General features: G+C 45.3%; 2 protein-coding genes across 4 annotated transcripts; both read left to right on the top strand.

Moving 5' to 3' along the window:
* Window positions 1-327: 327 nt before the first annotated feature.
* Window positions 328-10,139, top strand: dcun1d2b (DCN1, defective in cullin neddylation 1, domain containing 2b). 3 transcript variants are annotated; one of them, XM_018759462.2, is made up of 8 exons: window positions 356-393; window positions 666-751; window positions 2,082-2,298; window positions 2,952-3,120; window positions 3,949-4,079; window positions 4,441-4,523; window positions 6,457-6,553; window positions 6,922-10,139. In XM_018759462.2, the coding sequence occupies exons 3-8, from the start codon at window positions 2,124-2,126 to the stop codon at window positions 6,999-7,001; spliced, it is 735 nt and encodes a 244-aa protein (XP_018614978.1). In that variant the 5' UTR covers window positions 356-393; window positions 666-751; window positions 2,082-2,123; the 3' UTR covers window positions 7,002-10,139. The 3 variants fall into 3 exon arrangements, with proteins under 3 accessions (XP_018614969.1, XP_018614978.1, XP_018614959.1); XM_018759453.2 differs by lacking the exon at window positions 666-751 and having other exon boundaries at window positions 328-393; XM_018759443.2 differs by lacking the exons at window positions 356-393; window positions 666-751 and having other exon boundaries at window positions 2,070-2,298.
* Window positions 10,140-11,062: 923 nt separating this feature from the next.
* On the top strand, window positions 11,063-17,924 carry adprhl1 (ADP-ribosylhydrolase like 1). The gene is made up of 7 exons (XM_018758269.2): window positions 11,063-11,295; window positions 14,088-14,252; window positions 15,168-15,293; window positions 15,439-15,579; window positions 15,710-15,837; window positions 16,683-16,815; window positions 17,767-17,924. Exons 1-7 carry the CDS (start codon window positions 11,082-11,084, stop codon window positions 17,922-17,924), a joined length of 1,065 nt encoding a protein of 354 aa, XP_018613785.2. The 5' UTR covers window positions 11,063-11,081.
* The last annotated feature ends 6,107 nt before the right edge of the window (window positions 17,925-24,031 follow it).

The raw sequence follows: 24,031 nt of genomic DNA, 5'->3' as shown, positions 1-24,031 counted from the left end.
CCCTTACGGGGTCACGGGGAACCGAAGCCTACCCGGTAACACAGGGCGTAAGGCTGGAGGGGGAGGGGACACACCCAGGACGGGACGCCAGTCCATCACAAGGCACCCCAAGTGGGACTCGAACCCCAGACCCACCGGAGAGCAGGACTGCGGTCCAACCCACTGCGCCACCGCACCCCATAACGTAGTTTTTTTTGTATTATTATTATAATAATAATAATAATAATAATAATAATAATAATAATAATAATACAAAAAAACTACGTCTCCCAGCATCCCACGCTTCTTGTGCGCATGCTCTCTCGGACTCTAGCGCAGTTCCTACTGGCTACCGCGCACGCGCATGTGGAGCTACCAGCTATCAAGTTGGTCAAACAAGCGGGTGAGAAAATGGTAGGTACGATCAAAATAGTGAACCAAACGGACAAATAAACCTCTGCGGCGAGGTGTGGCGTCAGGCTGAGGGTCGGGGTGTGCCGCGAGGGAACTGGTGGCGGCGTGTGCGCCGTGTCCCGTGTCAATGTCGCAGTGTCAGTGTGTTTTACTGTGTCAGTTTGAGACTGAGTGAAAAGGAAGGGAAGGTCACAGAGTTGGTAGTGGTATTTTGAGCGCTGACTTATGCGGTCGCTCCTCACGTTCCTTTCCCTTTTTGGTCTTTGAGCCAGCCAAGCGGGGGACACCAGAGCTGTCCGGCCGCGTAGGCAGCAGGTTAACTGGGACGCGTTCGACTTGGGCTGGCGGAGCCGTGCGAGTAAGTAGGACAAGAGGGAAACGAGCCCCACACGACCGCTTCGCTTGCTTTCGGCACGGCGGAGCCGCGAGCGGGAGCCGCGAGACTCGCACCACCCGGCGCGTTTCTGCATCACTATCCGCGGCATCCGTGCACCTGCTCATCTGTCCCGCATCTCATCATCTCCTGCCATCCCTCCGCTCGTGCATGATGTGTGATCATTCATTGTCTTCGAGCCTCTCGTCGTCGTCCTTGTGTCGTCCACCTGATCATCAACTTTTTCGTGTATCTATCTGATCATCACGAGCTTCTATCGGACATTGGATCAATGTCGGCCCAATATCTGATCACCTTCTGTTCAGCATCACCACTGACTGTGTGTTGCGTGGACGTCTTCGCACCTTTGCCATTCTATAGTTTATTACATCCTTGAAAATAATAGTAATTGCTCTAAATTCTAAAGTCATCACAAACTGTATTCATCATTTTATGTTTCATGTTACATGTGCACTCCTCAAAAATGTATACTTATGTGTCGTGGGACCTAGTTTTAGGTGTACAAATTGTGCTGTTCGGGTGGTTTTTATTAATGTGTTTCAATCGTATTTTGAACAAGATAATTTAATGCAAAATGCATTGTAGCAATGTGAAATTGAGTCCTTGTTTGTTATGCAGCTGTCAACCTCACAGTCAAGTACTATGGATTTCAGATTAAAGACTGACTGTTGTGATGAGGACACGGTCCTTTTCTCAGTTTTTATGGACCCGTGGAGAAATGTCAGTCACTTTGATCACAACTTGTACGCTTTCTTATGTAGCAAAACATACCGCAAGCACTTGGGTTGTGCAGACACTCTGGTCTACCATGTCTGGTCGTACCTCTTTTTTTTTTTTTTTTAACCTGAGCTCTTGAGCTGGTTGAAAAATTAGTGAGATTCGAAAGCTGTCGAAGCTGTATGTTTACCGATCAACAGAGCAGAGATTTTGCTCTGTTGCTCTTAGCGCAGTAATGATTTTAGAGGTCACATAGGAAAGAAATAGGCTCCACTACTGACCAGTCACTCATTCTTTTCTGAATGCAGAAGATGTCTGAGGTCCCACAAACCAACTCTAACTTGAAGTATTGTAATAAGTGAGGTGTAACTTAACAATCTTAAGCATTAACTGGCTCAGCAGTGTCCCAGATGGTAAGAAAATAGCAAAAGCATGACGTCTAAAATACATAGTGTTTGTAAAGTTTGACAGTTACTACTGTGTCACACACACATACACTGTCTCTGAGTTATAAAATGAACTGCAGTGCAGACTCATCGTGGGTGTGTTTGTGTGTTCTTGCTCTATGTCTCTGCAGCATAAGTTGAAATCGTCACAGAAGGACAAGATTCGCCAATTTATGGCCTTCACGCAGGCCGGGGAGAAGACAGCCGTGTACTGCCTGACACAGAATGACTGGAAACTAGAGGTGGCCACAGACAATTACTTTCACAACCCTGACCTCTATTACAAAGAATCCATGAAAAACTCGGTGGACAGGAAGAAGCTTGAACAGCTGTACAATCGATATAAAGGCAAGTGAGATTCCCCCCTCTCCATTCTGTTCAACACTGCTTTTGTTAGTTATGTCTGATAAAAAGAGAAAAAGTTTGATTGAATAAGAATGAGAATACACACACACACTTTCTGAACCGCTTGTCCCATACGGGGCCGCGGGGAACCGGAGCCTAACCCGGCAACTCAGGGCGTAAGGCCGGAGGGGGAGGGGACACACCCAGGATGGGACGTCAGTCCGTCGCAAGGCACCCCAAGCAGGACTCGAACCCCAGACCCACCGGAGAGCAGGACCCGGTCCAACCCACTTTGCCACCGCACCCCCCAGAATGAGAATATAATTTGTAAAATATAAAGTTGAGTTGCTAAAATTGTAATCTATTCTGTTCCTTTGTATGTTTACATTTTAATGGAGCGTAAGACACCTGTATCCAATACATAGATGTAATCATACATAGGAAGAGAATAAATTCTGTGTTTGTTATGCATTTTGCACAGAACAGTTATGCCTGCAGGGTGAAATTGGTAATGTTTAAGTAACTGGAGAAAATTTTTCTCTTTCCCTTTGGTTTATTTAATACTGCTGATTTTAATGTGTGTATACAATGTAACGTTTGACTTTGGCTGGGTACAATCTGTGTCTGGTGTGTATGAAAGCTGGTGTTCTGCTCAGATCCCCAGGATGAGAATAAGATTGGGATTGATGGGATTCAGCAGTTCTGTGATGACCTCAACTTGGACCCGGCCAGTATGAGTGTTCTGGTGGTGGCCTGGAAGTTTCGAGCTGCCACACAGTGCGAGTTCAGCAGGAAGGAGTTCCTGGATGGCATGACGGAGCTGGGGTGCGCTGCATCTGCTTTTTCCTGGAATGACTAGCATGCAGGTTTTGGGCGTAAATTTCCCTCTTTTGTGTTGAGACCTAACATGATATATCTGATAAGCACATTTTCATGATGATTGAGAAAATGTTCTAATATTTAAACTGATAAATTGAATACAGATGGTTTAAAATCTGAAACTGTCGTGCATTAAAGTCAAAGCCTGAATTTTGTTGGACCTGCTGGGAGCAGACAAATTTGATGCTAGTCCAAGCAAAATGCAAATGAAGAAAAAGCTTACGGTTCGGGCAATACTGCAGAGAAATCTCTGGTGATTTAAAGACACTAGTATGCTATAAGTGTACTGTAAATTGTAGATATGGTGTACAGTTTAATTACTTGCATTGTTTAGAGCAAGGGATGTCCTCTTATGAAGACTTTGTGTACAATGGTGTAGCGTGTCACAGGCATCCCTTTGAGAGTATTGTCATCTTTTCGGACTGATTTAGATTTAGACAGCAGATCTGTGGGCCTCCATGTATTGTGTGTGAACAGGATATGTCAGTGCAGGGATCCTGTCCATCATGTTCATTAATTATTTTTTCAAATTAGCAATTCCCTTTTTTATCATTTCAATTAAAATAGCCTGTAAAGTAATGTGAAGTTTGATATATTTTGCAAAATGTATGTGATTATGATTTGTGTGCAGGGGTGTGTTTTACTGGTGTGTGTGTATGGTATTTGTTGGTGTGTTGCTAATATTCTCACAGTGCCTTGCTTGGCCTGTCATCATCACACCTTCCGCTCTCTCACTCTGTCTCATTCTCTCTCATTCTCTCTCTCCCTCTCCAGTTGTGACAGCACAGAAAAGCTCAAGGCGATCCTTCCCAGATTAGAACAGGAGCTCAAAGACAGCGCAAAATTCAAAGACTTTTATCAATTCACTTTCAACTTTGCAAAGAACCCGGGACAGAAGGGTTTAGGTGAGCTGCCGTTACTGACACTGATTGGTTGGAATGAACAGTGATGTCTTGGAATTAAAAAAACTGCTTTGGTCTTCTGTCCAGGGATAGCTGTTAGCTCACTTTGCCTTCATAGAAGTGTTTAATAAAAATTTAAGTCCATAGTAAAGCTCATGAAGCTCACCAGTATGTTGGTGAGGAGATGTGAGCTTTCTTCTTTGCTGAACCAGCATTCCTGATGAACAAACCACTTTTCTAAAACAGGTTGATAGTACTTTACTCGAATATTCAGATTATTGCTCCTGCTGATGTTTGTTTAAACCTCAGCTCTGATCTGGGGAAGCAAGCTGTGATGGTCTGATTATTGCTATTCATGTTTCAGACCTAGAGATGGCAGTTGCCTACTGGAATCTAGTTCTGAATGGCCGATTCAAGTTCCTAGACCTCTGGAACAGATTTCTCTTGGTGAGTCTGTGTCCAGTTGTGTGGGAGATGTAAAAGTGTTGTAAGCCCACCTGGAATAAGGTACTGAGAGCTGTGGCTTGAAAGAAACAAGGAAAAAATCAGTTTGCATGAGTGAGGTTGTTCACATTATTTGTCCTCTATCCAAAAAGCATGTTTTCAGTTAATGTGTAGAAGTGATTGTTGTTTGAGTTGTAAGAATGCATACTCATATTATGATCATTAGTTAGTCATTTCTCTGGGCAAAGTCCACCCATTATTCACATAAAGGGGTGAATTCTGTGAACTCACACGCAGATTAATTCCCATTGTGAAGGATGTCAAATTACCATTATTTCTTATGGGGGCAAAAAACAGTCCCTGGACAAAATAATGTGAGCTAAAATGAATTAAGTTGCCAAATTTAAAGATTTTTTTTTTTTTTAAAAACTAAAAACACCAATATATTGTATAAATTGTAACACATTTATTTATTGCTTGTCTTTTAAATTTTTATTAATTTGTCCGTTATCAATAACCATTGAGTAATAACCAGTCTATATAGGGAGCGGAGACACTGGAAATTTGTCTCATAGATACAAGAGACAAAGGAATAAATTTATCAAGATCACTATCCATGTCTTTCATTCTGCTAAGCATGTGGACACAGTGCTGTGGTGGTACTATGACTAACAGGTATCTGCCCTCTTTCCTGCTGTAGTACCCTTGAGCAAGGTATTTTCCCTGAATTGCTGCAATAAAAGTTACCTTTCTGTGGAAATGGGTAAATCATTCATCATCAGTAGCTTAACATTTAAGTCTCTTTGGAGAAAAGCATCACTACATAAAGTTTTGAATCTGGTATTTATGATACTTACACTGAGGATGTGAATAAATTATGCTGCCTGTTGCAGACCATGGAGGTCATGTACACAGGGCCGCTGTGTCCCCTTTCACCTTCATACACTCAAGGCTTGTGGTTGGCTAAGACTCTGAATGTGATAGTAAATAGGAAGTACAGCAGTTGGTTGTGTTGTGGAAAGAGCAGTGTCCACTTATGTTGCACAGTGAAAGATATAGTAGATAGTGAATAATTTACTTGTAAACAGGGCAAAAATGCTGTTCTGCTGAATAATAAACCCATTGTATGGAAGAGGGTATACGTTTTCCGAAGCTGTTAGTGGGTTTTCTTTGTACCGGACCTAGTTACGTGAGGGCCGAGTGTACCTGTTTGATTACTGGGCAGAATACTTATTCATTGCTGAATATTGAAATAAAGTAACAGAATAATATGGGTCTTGGAACATCATATGATAATACAAAAATGTTGCCATATCACTTCTTCTATAAAGGCACTTATCAGAAAACTTTTACCTTCTATGTTTTGCAGGGAGCAGCATTGTCTGTATCAGTAACTCATCATGGTGCTCCAGTTTAAAAATGATACATGGAGAATATGTACTGAGTTTTGGAAACAGAACTTTGGTGCTGTTTAAATCATTTCTCTCAAATTATTTAGAGTTTTCTTGTTCCAAGCTACTTTCTTCACTTTCACATTTTAAAAGGAAAATCTAGCCATGTAAAAATAAAAGTAGAGAGAAATGCTAGAGGCTGATGATTATACTTCTCCATCTGTACCAGTCTGGCCATGAACTGTTTGGATACCATTATAGTGGTAAACATGGAAGGTATCAGGATTTGTCTATCTTGTGTTTTATGCACCTGGTTTAACGATGAACCTCAGTGCAGCAAGTGGTTGGCAACAAATTAGGTTTACTTGAGTCACATGTCTGCAGCTATGTCACTTTCTCTTAATGTAATGCATAAATTGTACTTTTGCTGAGATGTATGTCGCTTTGGAAAAAAGCGTCTGCTAAATGAATAAATGTAAATGTTTCCACTGGCACTTTCAGTTTTGTTTTGTTTCTCTGCTGATTTCTTCCTTTTTTATTGTAAGGAACATCACAAACGCTCGATTCCCAGAGACACGTGGAACTTGCTCTTGGACTTTGGGAATATGATCGCTGACGATATGTCAAACTATGATGAGGAAGGTGAGTCTTCATGTTGGTTCAAGAATTCTTGTTATTGCTATTAGTGCACACTTTTATTGAAAGTGCCTTGCAGTATTTTATTTACCAGAGCAATTCAGCTTATCTTTCTTGTTCAAGCAGTTAAAAAGAAAAAAAACCTGTTTCACTGGTCATATCCTTAATTTACATTATATACCTGCAATTTTCTTTGGGTTTAGTAAAGTTTTGTGTCTGTCTGTCCAAACTGTATATAGGGCAGCAGTGCAGGTGGGTTGCAATGGTGGAGCCATGTTCACCTGACTGCCTCAAGGGGGCGTCATTGCTGATATTAGAATAAGTGTTTTCAGAAGAAGCACTAAGCTGACCATTTGTTGTCTTTCTCCTTTCAGGGGCATGGCCTGTCCTTATAGATGACTTTGTGGAGTTTGCACGGCCAATTGTCACTGGGGGCAAGCGCAAAACTGTATAATGACTGCTCAGCTCTGGATAGGCCCTGGCCTGTGTGTTCACTCTATACACCTTTTTTGTTTGTTTGCTTTTTTTAAAGACATCTCAAAAAGGAAAGAAAAAAAGCATTTTAAAGTTTTGAGACTGCATCGCCATGTGTCAGGTGAGGGGGTGGAGCCAAGACTACAAGACCACTACCAAACTGGGGAATATAGTAAGAGGTAAAGGAAGAGTTTTTTTTGGCCTGTACCATCCCAACTGCAGCTGTTGCTATTATCAACAAGAACCTAGCGCTTGAACCCCCTTTTGAGGCTCCCCAAACACCTCTTTGGAGCTGGCATCATTGTCAACTACATATACCAGGGGACTCCTTCAGGCGGGCCCCACCCCTCCCACCAATAACTGCATCTGCTTTGATAAAGACAAAATGAATAACAAAGCAAACTTAAGTGGAAATGGGTTTATAAAATAGATTCTGCATGTGTTTTTTTTCTATTTTCTATTTCTGAGTGGTCAAAGGACAGATCCATTTGCTTTACAATGACACAGCAAAGACAATGAGAGCGCCACTACCACTTGAGTTAATGGCACATCACCAGCAGAAACTCTTTTACTACAGTTGTATTATACTGTATCTATAGAAGTATGTAGAGAGAACTATCTATATATCTTTGTGTGTATAAATATATATGTGTGTGTGTGTGTGTGTGAATGCATGTATATTATATATTTTATATATATAGTATACATATTTTATGTACCATACAAGTATGAAAGGTGAATATTTGTGGTGTAAATTAAACTGTATTATGCTTAATTTTCTTTTGATTTGCTTTAGTGCTGCTTTCCTCTGTAAATGTCAGCTGAATGGGAGCCAGACAACTACAGGCATGGCCTGGTGTCCATATATTATTTAACTGAATACAGTTTTGCAAAATAACCGTAATAGAGTGGTGTTGAAGCGTTGTTTGCTCGAGAGCTGAGGTCTCCAGCTTTCTCCATGGCTGATGAAGTGCCTGGTGCCACTTGTCTGAAAAGTCCATTATGAGTTGGTAATTTGTTCATAGCAGCCACTGAATCTAAGGATGTCTTTGTTTCCACCAGAAACAAAATGTCAACATGTGAAGGAGGGATGTATGTAATCTGTTTGTGGCTGGAAACTACTCGCAGAGAGGAGAAAACCAAAAACGAAACACTGGTTTTTGGAGTTTAAAGCAGACACGTTATCCACCTTGACAGGGTTTAAGTCTGTGACTAATGCGGCGCTTTAGTGCCCGTCTGAAGTCCTGAATGCACGTTCTGCTATTTATAAAGTAACCCATGAATTTATAGCTGTTGACTAGAGTTGTCCTTCAGTGTGTGAGGTGAGAACCCGTCCCTACGGACGCTCTCAGCACACGGAGAAGCTGGAGGATGCCTTTTGTCTGATCTGCTTTCTTTCTGCACACTCCACTCCTTTTTGCCTACCTGCCTGTCCACCCAGTCCCAGCATGGGGAGAAGCAGTGTCTCTATTCTGTGAGCAAACTTGCACACAAATGCTCCATATGTTTGGTATAATTCATCCAGTGTTGTGGTTTGAGCTCTGAAAGAGCTCCTTGATTGTGCTTAATGGCCCTTGAAGATGCAAAACACGGTTCTGCCATATATCCGTTTGCATGCTAACGTTTAGCAGAGGAATGGCGATATTCAGACAAATACAGCCTCGGTCCAGAATAAATAGCTAATCAATTGTTGAGTTTTATACTGACATTTTAAGACTGCAACAGCAGCTTCTTAAAAAAAAAAATGGACATAAGTTACTGGACAGAAGTGAATACATTTAAGACCCATAGTCATGTATGGTTCTGTAATGCCTGTAGCATCTATCTAATGTCCTTGTTGAAGTGGCGAATACTCTGTGTAATCAATCTGATGAAACCATGTGTCAAATTTGATGAAATGTTATGATTCTCTTGTTTTGACCAAATCAAATGCTACAAGTGCAAGTGGTGTGAGATTTGGGATATCTGTAAGAATGAAGAGGGTACAGTGCCTTGACGAGCAAAAGCCTTTCAGTATTTTTATCCTTCAGTAACTGGAGTAAGTACAACACAGTCTTAAAACATAATGATGATGCCACTGGTGTGCAGATGGTCTCTGTCTGTTGCATTTACATTTACATTTATTCATTTAGCAGACGCTTTTTCTCCAAAGCGATGTACATCTCAGCAGATGGCTAAGTAAAGGTGTTCTGCGGCCGAACTAACCTACACTGTTGCTCACACAGGATTGAATAATGTTTGCGTGTGATTTACAATGAAACTGGGGGGATATTGTTTTGCTCTCCATTTTAGCAGGCATAATCAATGATGATTGACTCAAAAAATAGCACTTGTCTGACTGACTTACTCTGAAGGATCATTTTAATACTGGTGTCATTGTGGTTTGCTTTTGATGCTAAGAAGTGGGTTATATGAATTTGGAAATATGCATATGTATAATGTGGTTTAAAGGTTTGAAATATAATTAGACCGTTGTTTTTTTTTTTTCCCCCCCCTCCCACGCAGGTGTTTATTGCAACTCTGCCTGTGTTGTGTGTGAATTTGTGCATGCGTGTGCTCTGCTTGGCATTGCTCAGGAAAATGGGGAGAGATTGACCTTGAGACTGACCTTGCTGCAGAAATGGGGTATGACCACAAGGTGGTGCTGTGGTGTGAGCTGACTTACCCATGATGCTCTTTCCCTGCCCCTCCATACTCCCACCTGTCCCTGCACACCAAGGGCCTCACTTACGAAATGCTGTTATGCAGGAATTTGATCGTTGAAATAAAGCTATGTTGGGATTTTACACAATTTAAAACTAAAATATGTTTACTGCTGTATAAACATCGGACTGTCTCAGATAGTCACAGATATGAGAGTGCAAAAAATGTTGACGGTGCCTGTGATTTTAGCTGTGGGGGTAAACTTGCAATACTGTCAAATCCAAGCTAATCTTTCAGTCCTTGAGACGCAATCTCCTCTAAGATGTTTTGGTTTTCCTCTAATTCATAGGCAACTGTCAAGACATCCTGCTTCTCATGGGGAGAAAGTTATAGCTGTTGGCCATGACTGCTTGGCCCGGTGAGGTGACTAATGTGCAGCGTCCTCAATGGGAAACAAGGGGCATTACATCTCATTGGCCATATTAATGCTTTTGCAAATAAAAGTTTTTCTTTTTCAAAATGTTATTCTCTGGGTTTTTTTTTTTTTTTTGTTTGTTTCCATGGAGAATTCTGTTGCTTACGTAGTGTTTAATCCACAAATCACTTGGAGTGACCGAAGCTGAAAAGAGATTAATCAGCTGTAGCTGTATTTCAACATGCTAAGACTGTCATAGTGGAGTACTGCTGCTCTGTTCTCATAGAAGGATATTTCACTGAAGCTTCAGCAGAAAAGGAGGCGTTGCTGGGAAGAACAATTCTGTAGGACTTTTCTCTTTTAAAGAGGGATGCCCAGAAAAGTTTGAGATATAATAAAGTTGCTCGAGTGAGAACTGAACATTAAATCGTGCGGTGGGTACGTCGAACCTGTCTGTGAGGTGTAGGGAAGTGAGGGCATGGTTTGGTAATGATCCATTCTTATCCATCGTGGTAGATAGGTTTCAGCACTGAGAGAGGACCAGCTGGCTGCTTCCCTTCCAGCCTGGTCCAGTGGGGATTGCCTTTTTAGGAGATACCTGATACCAGCACGCTCCATACACTGATACAACCCACTATGGTGCCACACAAAGAGTCTGCTGATAAAGGGTGGCTGGGAGAAACTCACGAGGGGGAGGGGAGTTTTGACTGTATGCAATGAGGGTGAAATAGAGAGAGTTATGGAGTGAAGTGCGAGGGGGTCGGGAAGAACGGAGCAGTGGATGTGAGAGTACCGAGAGGGTGAGTCGGAGTTTAAATCCCAGTGTAAGGAGACAAAGGGATATCTGGGCAGCAACAAGTGTTAGAAGGTCAGAGGCAGGTATAAACTGGAGCTGGAAGGTGTGTGTGCACGCATGCTTGACACACAAGGTCCAACGGTGTCTGAGTAGGGCGAGGACCCGTTTGGAAGGCTTTGCTGGTAGTTTTCCGGTAGGAGGCCGAGATGGAGAAGTTTCAAGCGGGCGTGGTGCTCGGTGGTGTGGGAGATGCCTTGGGGTACCGCAAAGGTCGGTGGGAGAGCTGCACTTCTGGCCAGCAGATCCAGCAGGAGCTTTCATCGCTAGGAGGACTTGGGGCGTTGAAGCTGGATACCGAAAACTGGCCTCTGAGTGACCGGACACTGATGCACATGACTACTGCCGAAGCACTCATCACAGGTGAGAACAAACGTGAACGGTGAAAAGAACGTCCGCAGAGATCAGGGCACTTCTACACCGAAGGAATGAGAATCCTAAAGAACATTCTAGAAGGTGAAATCACCAAAGATTGCATACCAGATTGCTAAGGGTTTCATTTGTGAGACTAGTTCGCTTATTAGTGAGAGCTGTCAAGTTTAGGAAATTGCAAAGCCAGATCCCCTTTGCAAAAAGACTTTTCATCCTCAAAGGACTTGCCTGGTCAAAAAGAGGCTGAATAGATATAACTTAATCACATGTTGCAGAGAAACGTTCAGTCGAGGTAAGATCGGTAATGCACCGGTCCGAAGCGTACTAAATTCTGGTCAAGTACCAACTCCTGTTAAGAGTTCACAGTGGAGGGGGCAAACAATATATGAATCAAGGGCAGCTGGAGGTGTATTGGGCAGAGCCGCTCCCTCTGGACTCAAAGGTCACACGTTCGAATCCCACCATCTGCTGTGATGCTCATAAGCACGGTATCGATCCGGTAAAAATGATCCAGCTGTATAAATAGGTAAATCGTCGCAAGTCACTTAGCAGGAAAGCATCAGCTAAATGAACAAATATATTATTGCACTTTTGAGCCGATTTCAATGCAACAAAAAAATGAATCGGTATGCTATTATTTTAGTGCTACTCCAAAAAAAGAAAAAAAAGAAAAAAAAAAACTCGAAATAAGCGTGTTGAGAAAGAGAACGCCCTGCTGCACTTGCTGACAGTCTAGCCTGGTCCAAACATGCAGATGTATGCTGCCGTCCGTATTGTTCTTCTCTTTGGCTGAAGTTCAAGGTAAAGCAGGGCTGGTAAAAGGACGTGAGGAGAGCTTCTGGGATCAGGCCTCTGCTTTTTCTCATTCCAGTCCAGTGAGCACCTGGAAAAAGGGATAAATCACACACGCGCAACGGACAGAGACGGGACCTACAGTGAGCTAATCTATAATGTAACGTACGTATAATACAACGCTGAATTTTGCTCGTGTCCGATTTAAATTCGCGGAGGAGCCGGTCGGCCGTCGCAGCGCTCAACTAAGAATAACCTACGGAGCTTCTTGCACAAAGCGTTCGTCCTACTGAGAAATGTCTGCCGCTGTAAATATTACCTTCGTTCATTAAGCGCTTTATGATGCACGCAACCGGTTCTGGATCTCGGGTTTTCACGGTAGCGCAGTACCGGCGATGTGCGGAATACTGCATCTAAGGTACGAATCTCCCCTCCACCCACCGACCCGCAACCTGCCCAAGTGGTCCTACTCCCCGCAACCCCCCAACCACGAACACTATCATCCCTCCTGGTCCTAAATTACAACCGTAATCCTCCTCTGCGTGCGGCTGCCGAAAAAGAGGCTCTGCTCCCGGCTCCCGGCGGACCCCCCTGATGTCCGGAAAGATTCCCAGCAGCCCTCTGTGCGGCCGCAGCTAAACTTAGCCCATGAGCTGGCGCTTATCTGGGGGGCAGACAGGCATCCTGCCGCCAACGGAGAGCGCTGCTGTGCCTCGACTGCCGCCACGTAACGCTTCCAGCAGTAAGCTGACAGAAATAGCCGGAGGAGTGAGCGTGGTCTTGTGTGTCGGTGAGACCGCACCTCTCTGCGTGGTGCGCTTAGGGTTCGGGCTGTACTGCGAAGAAGTCTCTGGGCATCTAAAGACACCGGTGTGCTCTAGGTGTCCTCTAAACTGTAACTATGGTGTGCAGTTTAATGACTTGCACTGGTTGGAGCAAAGGATGTGCTTTAATCAAGCCTTTGCGCACTATGGCTGTCTATTTACCCAGCTGTTTACATTATATTAATGCAGCAGTAAGTTTTTTGACGTTGAAGATTCCCACTCCCGCTCAGAACTGCTGAATCCCTCTCAACATTAAAGAAGGGCCTCAAAACACATCTCTTTCCAGCTCAGTTCTCTCCACTCTCCTGTCTACTCCGCAAATGTACATTACACTTATTTAGTAGACACTTTTCTCCAAAGAGACTTCCAACGAGCTCTATGTAGTGTTACCAGCCCAGACCTTTTTCACCGTGGTGACTTACGCTGCTAGATATTCAACTTACGCTGGGTCACTCATCCATACATCAGTGGAACACACTCTCTCTCTCACTCACACGCTACGGGGGAATCTGAACAGCATGTCTTTGGACTGTGGGAGGAAACCAGAGCACCCGGGGGAAACCCACACAGACACAGGGAGAACATGCAAAGACTGAGTGGGGATCAAACCCATGTCCTCTCGCCCCACCCAGGCGCTGTGAGACAGCAGCGCTACTCACTGTGCCGCTGATACTCATATAGTTATTGTTAGCGTACTCTGTTTTTAAATTTGAAAAATGTACTCGCTGCCAGTTCTGTATGCAGTCACCCATTTCGTGTGTTGTGGTCTAAGCAGTGACATGAGACAACCTGACTGACTGCGAGCTGCATGTCACGTTTGAGAACATTTGTTCCATGAATAAAGGTAAATGTAAGAGCCTTTCGTCAAAGTTTACTGGTTCGAGGGTGACGTCTCAAGTCCTTAAACGCAAGGCTCTCTGCTGCCGCTTCCAGCAACTTATGCGCACACACGCACGCACACCTCGTTCTGGAACTCTCGACGGTGGATCCAAATGCTCACATGCGTGTTTTCTGCAGAGTGCCGTATGAAGTCCTGCCGGATCAAACTCCGGCCTCATACGGCAGATATGTTTCGGGCGACATCTGCAGCCAGAGCACTGGAGCGCTTCGCGGCTGCGTGCGGCTGCTGCGCTAACGGAGCACCCTGTCGCTCCATTCCTCTCGCAGACTTCTGGTGTCTGGATGACCTGTACCGGGAGCTCGTGCGGCTGTACGTGCAGGCCATGGCGTCCCTGCAGGGTCGTGCCCCGGAGCCCGGCACCGTGGAGGGCTGCGCGCACCTCAAACCCGACAACTACCTGCTGGCGTGGCACACGCCCTTTAATGAGAAAGGTCAGGTGTCGTCAGACGCTTGTGCGAGCGTGTGTGTGTGTGTGTGTCAGTCTATCCACCTGAAGAGGTTTAATCTCACTTCGGAGACGTATGTGTGAATATTTACCAGGGATCCATGTAGTTTAAGAGTAATTAGCACTCTTGTTCTCTTCATGGAATTACTAGGATTCAGAACTAGGTATATTGTTTAATTTAAATTAATTTATTTATTCTGTCAAACACTGTTGTTGGAAGATCATGCCGTACTTTTAAATATAGATTATTGTGACATTTGTATTATCTGTGGTGTGCACACAACTGAAACGCTCATCCCATACGGGGTCACGGGGAACCGGAGCCTACCCAGCAACACACCCAGGACGGGACGCCAGTCCGTTGCAAGGCACCCCAAGCGGGACTCGAACCCCAGACCCACCGGAGAGCAGGACCCGGTCCAACCCACTGCGCCACCGCACCTCCCACAACTGAATATCTACGCAATATTGCTGATTAGACTGAGTGATGTCATATTAATCTTGTTAAAATTACTATCTGTAGGATCACGAGTGTGCCGTAAGAGTGCGCGAAAAGGCTCTTGCGCAAATCTCTCACGCCCAGTGCGTGTGAGCTGGCAGCTCAGGGTCAGCGAGGAGAACGAATAAGAGCAGGTGTCGAGTGCTGATCATTTTAACGGAATGCAGGACCCCCAGCATGGCACTGGGCCTGCGCCCTGTTCCCTTCCGTGTCTTCCTGCTCCCGGTGTTCTTCTTCTGCGAGTCTCATCAATGCGTGATGAATAAATGTATAAATGTAAATAAACAGATGAAAGAATGAATGAATGTAAATGTGTGTCTGTTTTTCCAGCTGGTGTGCGGTTCCGTCTCCGCTTTGGGTTTGTTAACGTCTCTCTTTCCTTGCCTCTGGTTCGGTCTTCAGGGTCCGGATGCGGCGCGGCCACCAAGGCCATGTGCGTAGGGATGCGGTACTGGCAGCCGGAGCGACTGGACAACCTGGTGGAAGTGGCCATTGAGACGGGCCGCATGACTCACAACCATCCCACAGGTACCCCTGACCGCCATCCCCTTCTTTGTCCTGACGTGCGTGAGCTGCAGCCTTCTTACCCTCTGACGGAACTTGCAAGGAACAGGGTGCTGTGAGCAAATCCAGAGTCATCATGACCCCCCCCCCCCGTGTGACTGTACCGCAGGGTTCCTGGGGTCTCTTTGCACCGCGCTCTTTGCATCCTATGCACTGCAGGGCAAGCCACCGGTGCGCTGGGGTCGTGACCTCATGAAAGTGATCCCGAAGGCAGAGGAGTATTGTAGGAAGACTATCCGACACATGGCGGGTGAGTCCAAACAGACGAGGAGGGGAATGTTCGGAGCCACGGCTCGAGGAGAAGTAGAGGCGGTACGCTGTCTTGTGTCCGCATTTACTTTCGTTACGAATCCGTTACATGGGCGTCTCTCCTCCCTCAGAGTACCAGGAGAAGTGGTTCTACTTCGTAGCAAAGTGGCAGTTCTACCTGGAGGAGCGAGGTATCGAGGATGAGAGCCAGAACAAAGCAGCGTTTCCCGACCGCTATGATCCCGAGGAGTCGGACAAGGTGACGCGCGCAGGAACCGCCCGGGCTTTGAATCGAACCTTAACCGCTATGCAATCCCGGGGCCTTCAAAACAACCCGTAGTGCTCAAGGTAGTGAGGTTATTCTCCGCCGCTCATCATCAGATCCATGTTTCGCTTGAGTGCCCGGTGCCACAAAAGGCCTGATGTAAGTACTTCAGAACTAATTTAACAAAACGTTTTCTCTCGGGACGCTCACCTTACCAGCTGCATACAAGTACTTTTTACACCATTGTCTCTAGGTGGCTTTTGAATCTTAAGACCATCATTAAATACATTGGAGACTGTACCTCAAAAGCAGGACAGTGTTGCACCAAAATGTACAGAAAAGCATGGACAGTTTAGTGCAGACCCCAAAGCTTTTAAACTTGCTCTTTTTAATTATATGGGTACTTAGAAGCAAGGGGTGTGGTCTGGGCCTGGGCCTGCTCTCTGGTGAGTAGGGGGTTCGAGTCCCGCTTGGGGTGCCTTGTGACAGACTGGCGTCCTGTCCTGGGTGTGTCCCCTCCCCCTCCGGCCTTGTGTCCTGTGTGGCCGGGTTAGGCTCTGGCTTGCCGCAATCCCACTTGGGACAAGTGGTTTCAGTCAATGTGTGTGTGTGTGGATACTTAGGATGGATGGATGGATGGATGTTTCCTCCAATGTTGCCTACACTTCTAAGTGTTGAGTCAGAAACAGGATGCACATTCCAGTGACAGGTGTGGAGAATTTCAGTCGGACTGTCAATGTATGTTCAGCCCCAGCTCTGGTTTTTTGGAGACCTTGTCGATAGAGACCCCCCCAAGCCCCACCCTCCCGCTGTGACGCGACTTGGCTCCTCCTCCTCAGGTTTACAAGCGCTGGAGTTCAGAGGGTCGAGCCGGCCACATGGGCCATGACGCACCCATGATCGCTTACGACGCCCTCCTGGCTTCCGGGTCAGACTGGAGCGAGCTCTGCAAGCGGGCGATGTTCCATGGAGGTACAGTGCGAATGAGCGTAAACGTGGAAAAGAACACACAGCGTGTGTCTGTATCTTGATTTCTCCTTAAATCTCCGGTCACTTAAATTATGTAACAGTCGATAACAGCCTGATAATACAGATGTTCCTTGAATTATTCCGTTTAGGCTGTTAAACACCTCAGACAAAGCTATAATAGATAATATTTGAAAACTGGATGGGAAAATGAAGGAAAAATAAAACAACATATGTATATCAAGTAATTCACCTTCGATACAGCTGTCAGAAGCCGTCCTCCTTACAATGCTTTCATACAAGTCGGAAAACTCTTCGGAGAGCAACGTCCGGTTCTTCAAGGGGTCAAGAAGATAGAAGGTCGCTCTGCACTTTGTGCTTCAGAAAACTATCCGTATTTAGGATGCAGAGATCGCAAAGGCAACGGAAAGCCATCTAACATTCTGGTGTTGGTGAAACCACTTCTCTGCGAAACCTCCTCGGCCTGAGTATGGAGGCATTATCATCTTGGAATATGGAACCATCACCAGGTTTGCGTCATAGGATGCTTCATATACCTTGGCTGCTGTAGAACCATGTAGAGCAACGAATGGACCCCAGGACACACACAACACACACAGCATCTGGGTCCCTTCAGCTACGCATCCAAGACTGCCGAAGACAGCTTTTGGCTTTCTCTGAACATTAAGATGTAGGAAAAACAGTAAATGTATCAGACCGAGTCACTTCTCCCGTTTGACAAAAATCGAAGCCGTAGTTTGTGGCTTTTCGCCGCAATCGTGTTAAGTCTCTCCATCCCTGTCAGCAAGCTTGACCTTATGAGCTTGCGCGTTAATTTTTAAAATATTTGCGACCCGCAGGTTTCGTGATCTGCGACTGAGTTGCTCGTGTGTCAGTTAGCAGAACTCTCTGAATGTACATAAACCGATATGTTCTCCTCCCGGGTGCTCCCTGCAGGAGAGGGCGGAGCCACCGGTTCCATCGCGGGCTGTCTCTATGGACTTCTGTACGGGATCGACCAGGTTCCCTCGATGCTGTACCAGAATTTGGAGAAAAGGGACCTCTTGGAAGAGCTGGGAGCGAAGCTGTACAAGGCCGCGTCAACAGAGAAGTAACGCTCCCTTTCGGCTGACTAGAGAAGTACTCACAGCTACGGGGCTGCTCAGCACTCCCACGCCACTGCAGTCCCCAGCACGTCCCTGTCTCATGCTGTCGCTGTGCTGAGCATTCCCTCCACGTGGCGCTTACAGTAGTATGTCACACCCCGCGACAGGAAATCAGCTCTGCATATAGATATAAACCGACATAACTGCTCCACAATCCCTTCCTCTGCCAGCATTTGTCAGAGTTTGTGTTTCTTTGCTGTAAACTCGTCCCCTGTTATTCGAGCTCCCGACACCCGGTTTTTCAAAATCTCGTCCGAAATTATTAATACCACTTATTATTAATCGGTTTGGATTTTCACGCCACGCCCAGGCCGGCAACTTTCGGTGCGAAGCGATAAAATGAGACCGTATTCGACGCCTGTGCCAAGCAGCTCCATGAGAGAGACCGTGAGGTGCACTGCATTGTGGGAACTGCGTACCCACGCTCTCATTTATGCATGAATTGCGATAACGAACCCTGCATTACACAACAGCATTAACATTTTTTGGTTCGATCATAACAACTGAAGGTAGTATGAAACAGAAGATTGCAATATGGTTATGATACCGTAAAGGAATCAACAAGATGCGCAGAAGGTGGCGTAGTGGTTGGAGCTGTAAGGGCCCAAGTTTTGAATCCCATTCCCACTGCAGTAGCCTTGAGCAACATACTTAGCCTGAATTGTCCCAGCAAAAATTACCCAGATGTACAAATGGGTAAACTATTGCAAGCTGCTTTACAGAAAAGCTAACTAATAATAATAAACACTGTACCAAAGTGACTCCTTTGAAGACTCATTTAATAGTCTAGTCCGCAGAAAAAGAAAAGCTATTTATTGTTGTATTGTATTAGGATACTAAAGCAAAATGTCGAACAAAACTTTCGGCTGTCGGAATCAAGGTCCCTCAGATCTCGAACAGAGAAATAATCGCTACAAATGTCATTTACACCCAGTTCGCGCTCCACTGTTAAAAGCTCCACTCGCAGTACACAGTATTCGCCACCAGATGGCGCCAGACCGTTTCCACCTATTGGACTACAGTTGGCTGGTTGCGGATCCAACTGCTTACTTTGTTTTATACATAGGCTACTGCTTTCAACAATATGAAGGTGGCTGTGAAAATAACAGAAATGTGAGCAAACAATGACTGTAAATTCTTGAAATTAATAAAATAGTTTTAATAATTGGGTTTTGGTTCTTGGTTTGGTTGGATTTTCCAGCGGTTTTTGGTATCCGTTAGAAAGGAAATAGTTAATAACGAAACCTTTTATGTAATTTCTGTACTGACAACAATGCTGACTTCACCTGTTTTTGAACCTTGCCCTTATTTATGAGCTCAACTCTACTTTTCAACTTTTGATCTACAGTCCTGTGAGCTATGACCCCATACCTGAGCTTTGCTGTACCTTCTAACTTGGCACTGTGAATAATGAGTTTGTCTCTTGGCTTTGCCATTCTTAAGAGCTCCTTTGCCATAATTAAAATTGTTTTAATTGAAAATATTAACCCCCCTGATTAGTGTCCTGGCACTTCTAATTTCAGAGGACCTTTACTGTGCGTGTAAAGACAGGACCTTTTATTTCACGCAGACAAGAAATGCAGGCCGCTTTGAAAAACGTCACTGACGCCAACCTTACGGCGGAGCTGCGTGCGCTGAGGCGAGCGGTCCGGGCCCGAGCGTCACGCCCAACAACCAGGGACATTGTGCTTGACCTGCTGGACTACCTCACCCAGCGCTTCCTCGTCCCGGAGAAGCAGACGGAAGCGCGCCTGTGTCAGCGTGGAGACCGACCAGCAGGGGGCAGCGACGCAAGGCTTCCTTCGGCCTTCCAGCTGCGTAAGGCCAAGTTCATGAAAGTGACCCCTCAGCTCCAGGTTGCGCGGAGGCGGGAGGTGGGGGCACTTTGGATCCAAGGGCACCACGGTCACAAGATGAAGGGGCGCCTTGTAGGCAGGTGGGAAGGGCTGAGCAGCGCCAGTGGAAAGGCAAAGTGCTCTACAGGCCAGGGAGCAAAAACAAAAGTTTCAGTGTTTAAGGAGGGTGCCGTCCAGAGGATGGTGGCTAAGTTTTCAGCTCCAGACCATAAGGGCGAGGTAAGGAGGCCAGAAAGAGGTATTCTGTGCAGCGGGGGACCAATTTCAGGGCAAAAGTCTGTACAACAGATGAAAACTCCAGACTCAACACAAAGAGGTAAAGGTCAAATTTCAACACAAGAAATAAGATCTTCTCCTGACTGCAAGTGTTGGCCAGTAGATGCAGAACCCTGTCCAGTGCTGGAACATTCTTCTCCTGAACCCAAGAGCGAGCCACCGGGAGCAGAACCCTGTCCAGTGCAAGAAGATTCTTCTGTAGAATCCCAGTGTGGCTCCGAGGACAAAGCACTCAGAGTTGCTTACACGTGGATGCTGAGCAGCTCAGCATCTCCACAGGACCAGACCACCGGGTTTCATTCGACTCCGGCTTTACCGACTACCCACGGAAAGTCACCAACTGACACACGGATACAGAAAATTCCAACCCCACCGGACTCCGTAAGTGCACGTTCTGAGGGTGACCCTTTCTGCTTTCCGAACGTCACCCGGCCCACATCCCGTCAAAAGGAACCATCTCAGGTAGATCCCACCGTTTCCACGTTGAACACAACGAAGAAGCAGACTGAGCCAGAGGCGTCACTAACCCTTGAATCCTCTGCGTCTCAGACTCCTGACATCTCTACCCCGAACGACGTTTATTTACCCTCGACCTCTGAACCCCCGGTGCCCCATTATCCTCCCTCAACATTGACCTCCTCAGAGCCCTTTTTCTCACCTGTACACCTAAGCAGAAAGATGCAGGACAAATCCCTTGGACTGGGGCAGCACACAGGAACAGCTGTAGCAGCAGGTGGCCATAGAGACCGGCACTTCGGAGACGACGACTTTACCCCTCAGCCTTGCTGTGAAGCCTCTCGCATTAACACCGAGACGCCGGGACAGAGCGGGCCTCCGGAATGTCACGAGAGCGGCCGTATGACAAGCAGCTGGTGTCAACACGCGGTCGGGGAGGAGGCCAGCACCTGCGGCCCACGGGAAAGGTCCAAGTACACGACACAGAACTACAGCGACTCCTCTGGGAAAACGGCTGTCGAGCCTAAAATGATCATCCGCTTCCTCGACACGTTCACATTCTAGTCTCCGGCGCCTCCTCGATAGGCTCAAGTTCTTCTCGGTCGCATTTCTGAAGCGATCCTTCAGCAATCTGCTTGTGCCGTCGTGCGTACGAGTGTACGTTTATTCTTTCGGCCGGCGCTTCCCTCCAACTCGGAGTGAAACACGCCGCACTTACTTTTACGCTCCGTTGATTCATTTAGCACACGCTTTTCTCCAAACTTAACTTGGAAACATCCTACATTAGTTTTTTTTGTTTTTGTGCAAGATCAGCCACCAGATGCATAATACATAATATTCTGTATTTTATATCCTTGCACACATGTTAAATGATAGTAACTGGCCCTGCATCATTTGCAGCTACATGTATAATACACAGTGCATGTGAGACGGTATGTGATTCTGTGGGGTCAGCGACAGGGAGGACAGGTACTATACCCTGCTCAAACTGCCTTTCTATAATTATAAACTAAATGTCGGTTTCTGCTCACATCTGGTATCCATCCACGTTTCTGCCACCGGTCCAGTTCCATACTCTATACCACTGCTGGTGTTTTTACTACCTATTTAATATTTTCTCATCTTGAGCGGGATTAGATTTCTGCTTATTAAAGTTCCTCATTGATGAGTAAATGTTTACCGAGGGTTTTGAATATCAGCGATCAAGTCAAAAGTACAGCTCTAACAAAAGAAAGGATTTTGGATCCTCAGGTAAGGCCTTTTTCATTAATTTAGTCTCGGAAATCATGCTCAAACAATCTGAAATCGCAATGTAAAGTGCTTCCCATTTGTAGAATCGGTGCAATTCAATTACATTCTGTGGGTGTTGCTTCTGCAACTTTTTCGTACGAACAAAACCAACCTGCGAATTTATCCACTAACGTTTGGTCTGTTTTACTGACATAAAAACAGTGATGAAAGATAAAGTTCGAAACGTGAAACTTATTTTGTGTGAATTCATGAGCAGTCTACGTGTGCTTTAAAAACGATTTAAAAATACCTTTAGAATCTTTTTCTGTGGCAGAGACTAGTGGAGTGACTGAAGCAGTGGCCTCCTGGTTGAAAGACTCAGGTTCGGGTCCCCGAAACCGAACATTTTAAGTCACCCTGGAAAAAAGGTGTCAAGTAAATAAAGGTAGTTTTGAAAAACTAGTTTCATTCTAAAGCAGCAACTCAAACTTCCATTAACACAGTTAGCCCTTCAAACAGTTCCATATTAAACAGAAATATTGCAGGTTCATGATCTGGTCCATATACATATGCAGTATGAGAAAGAAATGAAAGGGGAAACAATCATTATAAATCAATATAACATCTGTGTACTGTATATCTGTTACCTTTTCTGTTAAATTGTATGTAAATGGAATGTGAAGAAGGGGGGCGTGGTGGTGCAGCGGGTTGGACCAGGTCCTGCTTTCTGGTGGGTCTAGGGTTCGAGTCCCGCTTGGGATGCCTTGCGATGGAGTGGCGTCCCGTCCTGGGCGCGTCCCCTCCCCCTCCAACCTTACGCCCCGTGTTGCCGGGTTAGGCTCCGGCTCCCCGCGACCCCGAATGGGACGAGCGGTTAGGACAGCGTGTGCGCGTGTGGGTGGGGAATGTGAAGCCGCTGTAAAAGTGAGAAGCAGTAGCTGAGAGTTCTCCGAAATGAAATGCCAAAGTAATGCCAAACAAGATTCAGAAATGTTATTGTAGATTCCAGCAAAACACAGCTTACACTTCCAGCTTTCAGTGCGGCGCGACACTCTGTTGTGATTCTGCATTATGTTTGCCAGTCAAGCACTTCGAAAAGACTCTGTACGTCCCAGAGATATAAAACTGCCCTACACCTACAGAAATACCTGGGTAACGAACGATATGAAAATGGCTGCAGATTTTAAATGTACATTAGATAGGAATTTAGACAAAACCATCCTTGTCCTCCCTCTTCATCAAATTTAAAGTCCTCTACTTCTCTGAAGAATATGAGCTCCAGTCTAGGGCTGGTCGATGTCTCTCGAGAGTGGTACCCTCGCATTAAAGATAATACATTTTATTATAACCCCCATAAATCTTATTCCAAATAAGATCATGCCTTCATCCCTAATAGCTTTATTCATACTGTCTGTTCTTGCCAAATTGACCGCACTGTGCTCTCAGAACATGGACTAATGCATTTACAAATTGCCTTGCAAAGAACATCTCCAAAAAGTAAACCGTAGTGAGTGAACTCCATATTGTATTGGATATTGGATATTGGATAGTGGAACTCTTCTGTGGTGAGATTTGAGAAAATATATACCTGTGTTGTCCAGATCATCAGCACCTGCAATTTCAGGTGTTACGTTTAGCGTGGAGTTACGGTCGGCCTACATGCTCACATCTGTGATATATTGCGAACGTTTGACCTTCATCCCTTGCTCTATGTACGTGGACATATTTGCAGTTTTCTCAGTCTACTGTCTCTGACTGCATATCGCTCTTACCCTGTGCTATTTATAAGAAGAATTTTAAAAAAATTACAACACAATTAAAATGTGCAGAATGTTTTTGCAGGAATGACTACCTTACTGCAATAGTACAATGAAGCCCGGTATTCACCAATAATGAGGAAGTTTTTTTTAAAAAAAAAAAAAAAAGGTTATTTACCTTGGCATCCGAAATGCATATGAAAAACAAGAACTAATTACAGGTCAAAGAGAAAATAAAAAAAAATAAGTGGTTCTATCATGAATATTCTTAATACCTCCAAAAGTCACACAAGCAATTAGAGAAAACATCTGCCTGCGGAAAAGACCTGAATGTTGTCTTAAAGTACTTCCCGAAGACATAACAGGAAACATTCAGGAACGGAGTAGCGACAGCGTGCGGGTGACGGTACATTTTACCATTCCACGTGAAGACAGAGGCGAAGGACAGATGCGTTCTGACTGCGCTTACCGATTCCAGAAG

Source organism: Scleropages formosus, chromosome 12, assembly GCF_900964775.1.
Source record: "Scleropages formosus chromosome 12, fSclFor1.1, whole genome shotgun sequence".
In the NCBI taxonomy this organism is placed as follows: domain Eukaryota; kingdom Metazoa; phylum Chordata; class Actinopteri; order Osteoglossiformes; family Osteoglossidae; genus Scleropages; species Scleropages formosus.
This window is presented reverse-complemented; position numbering and strand designations above follow the sequence as displayed.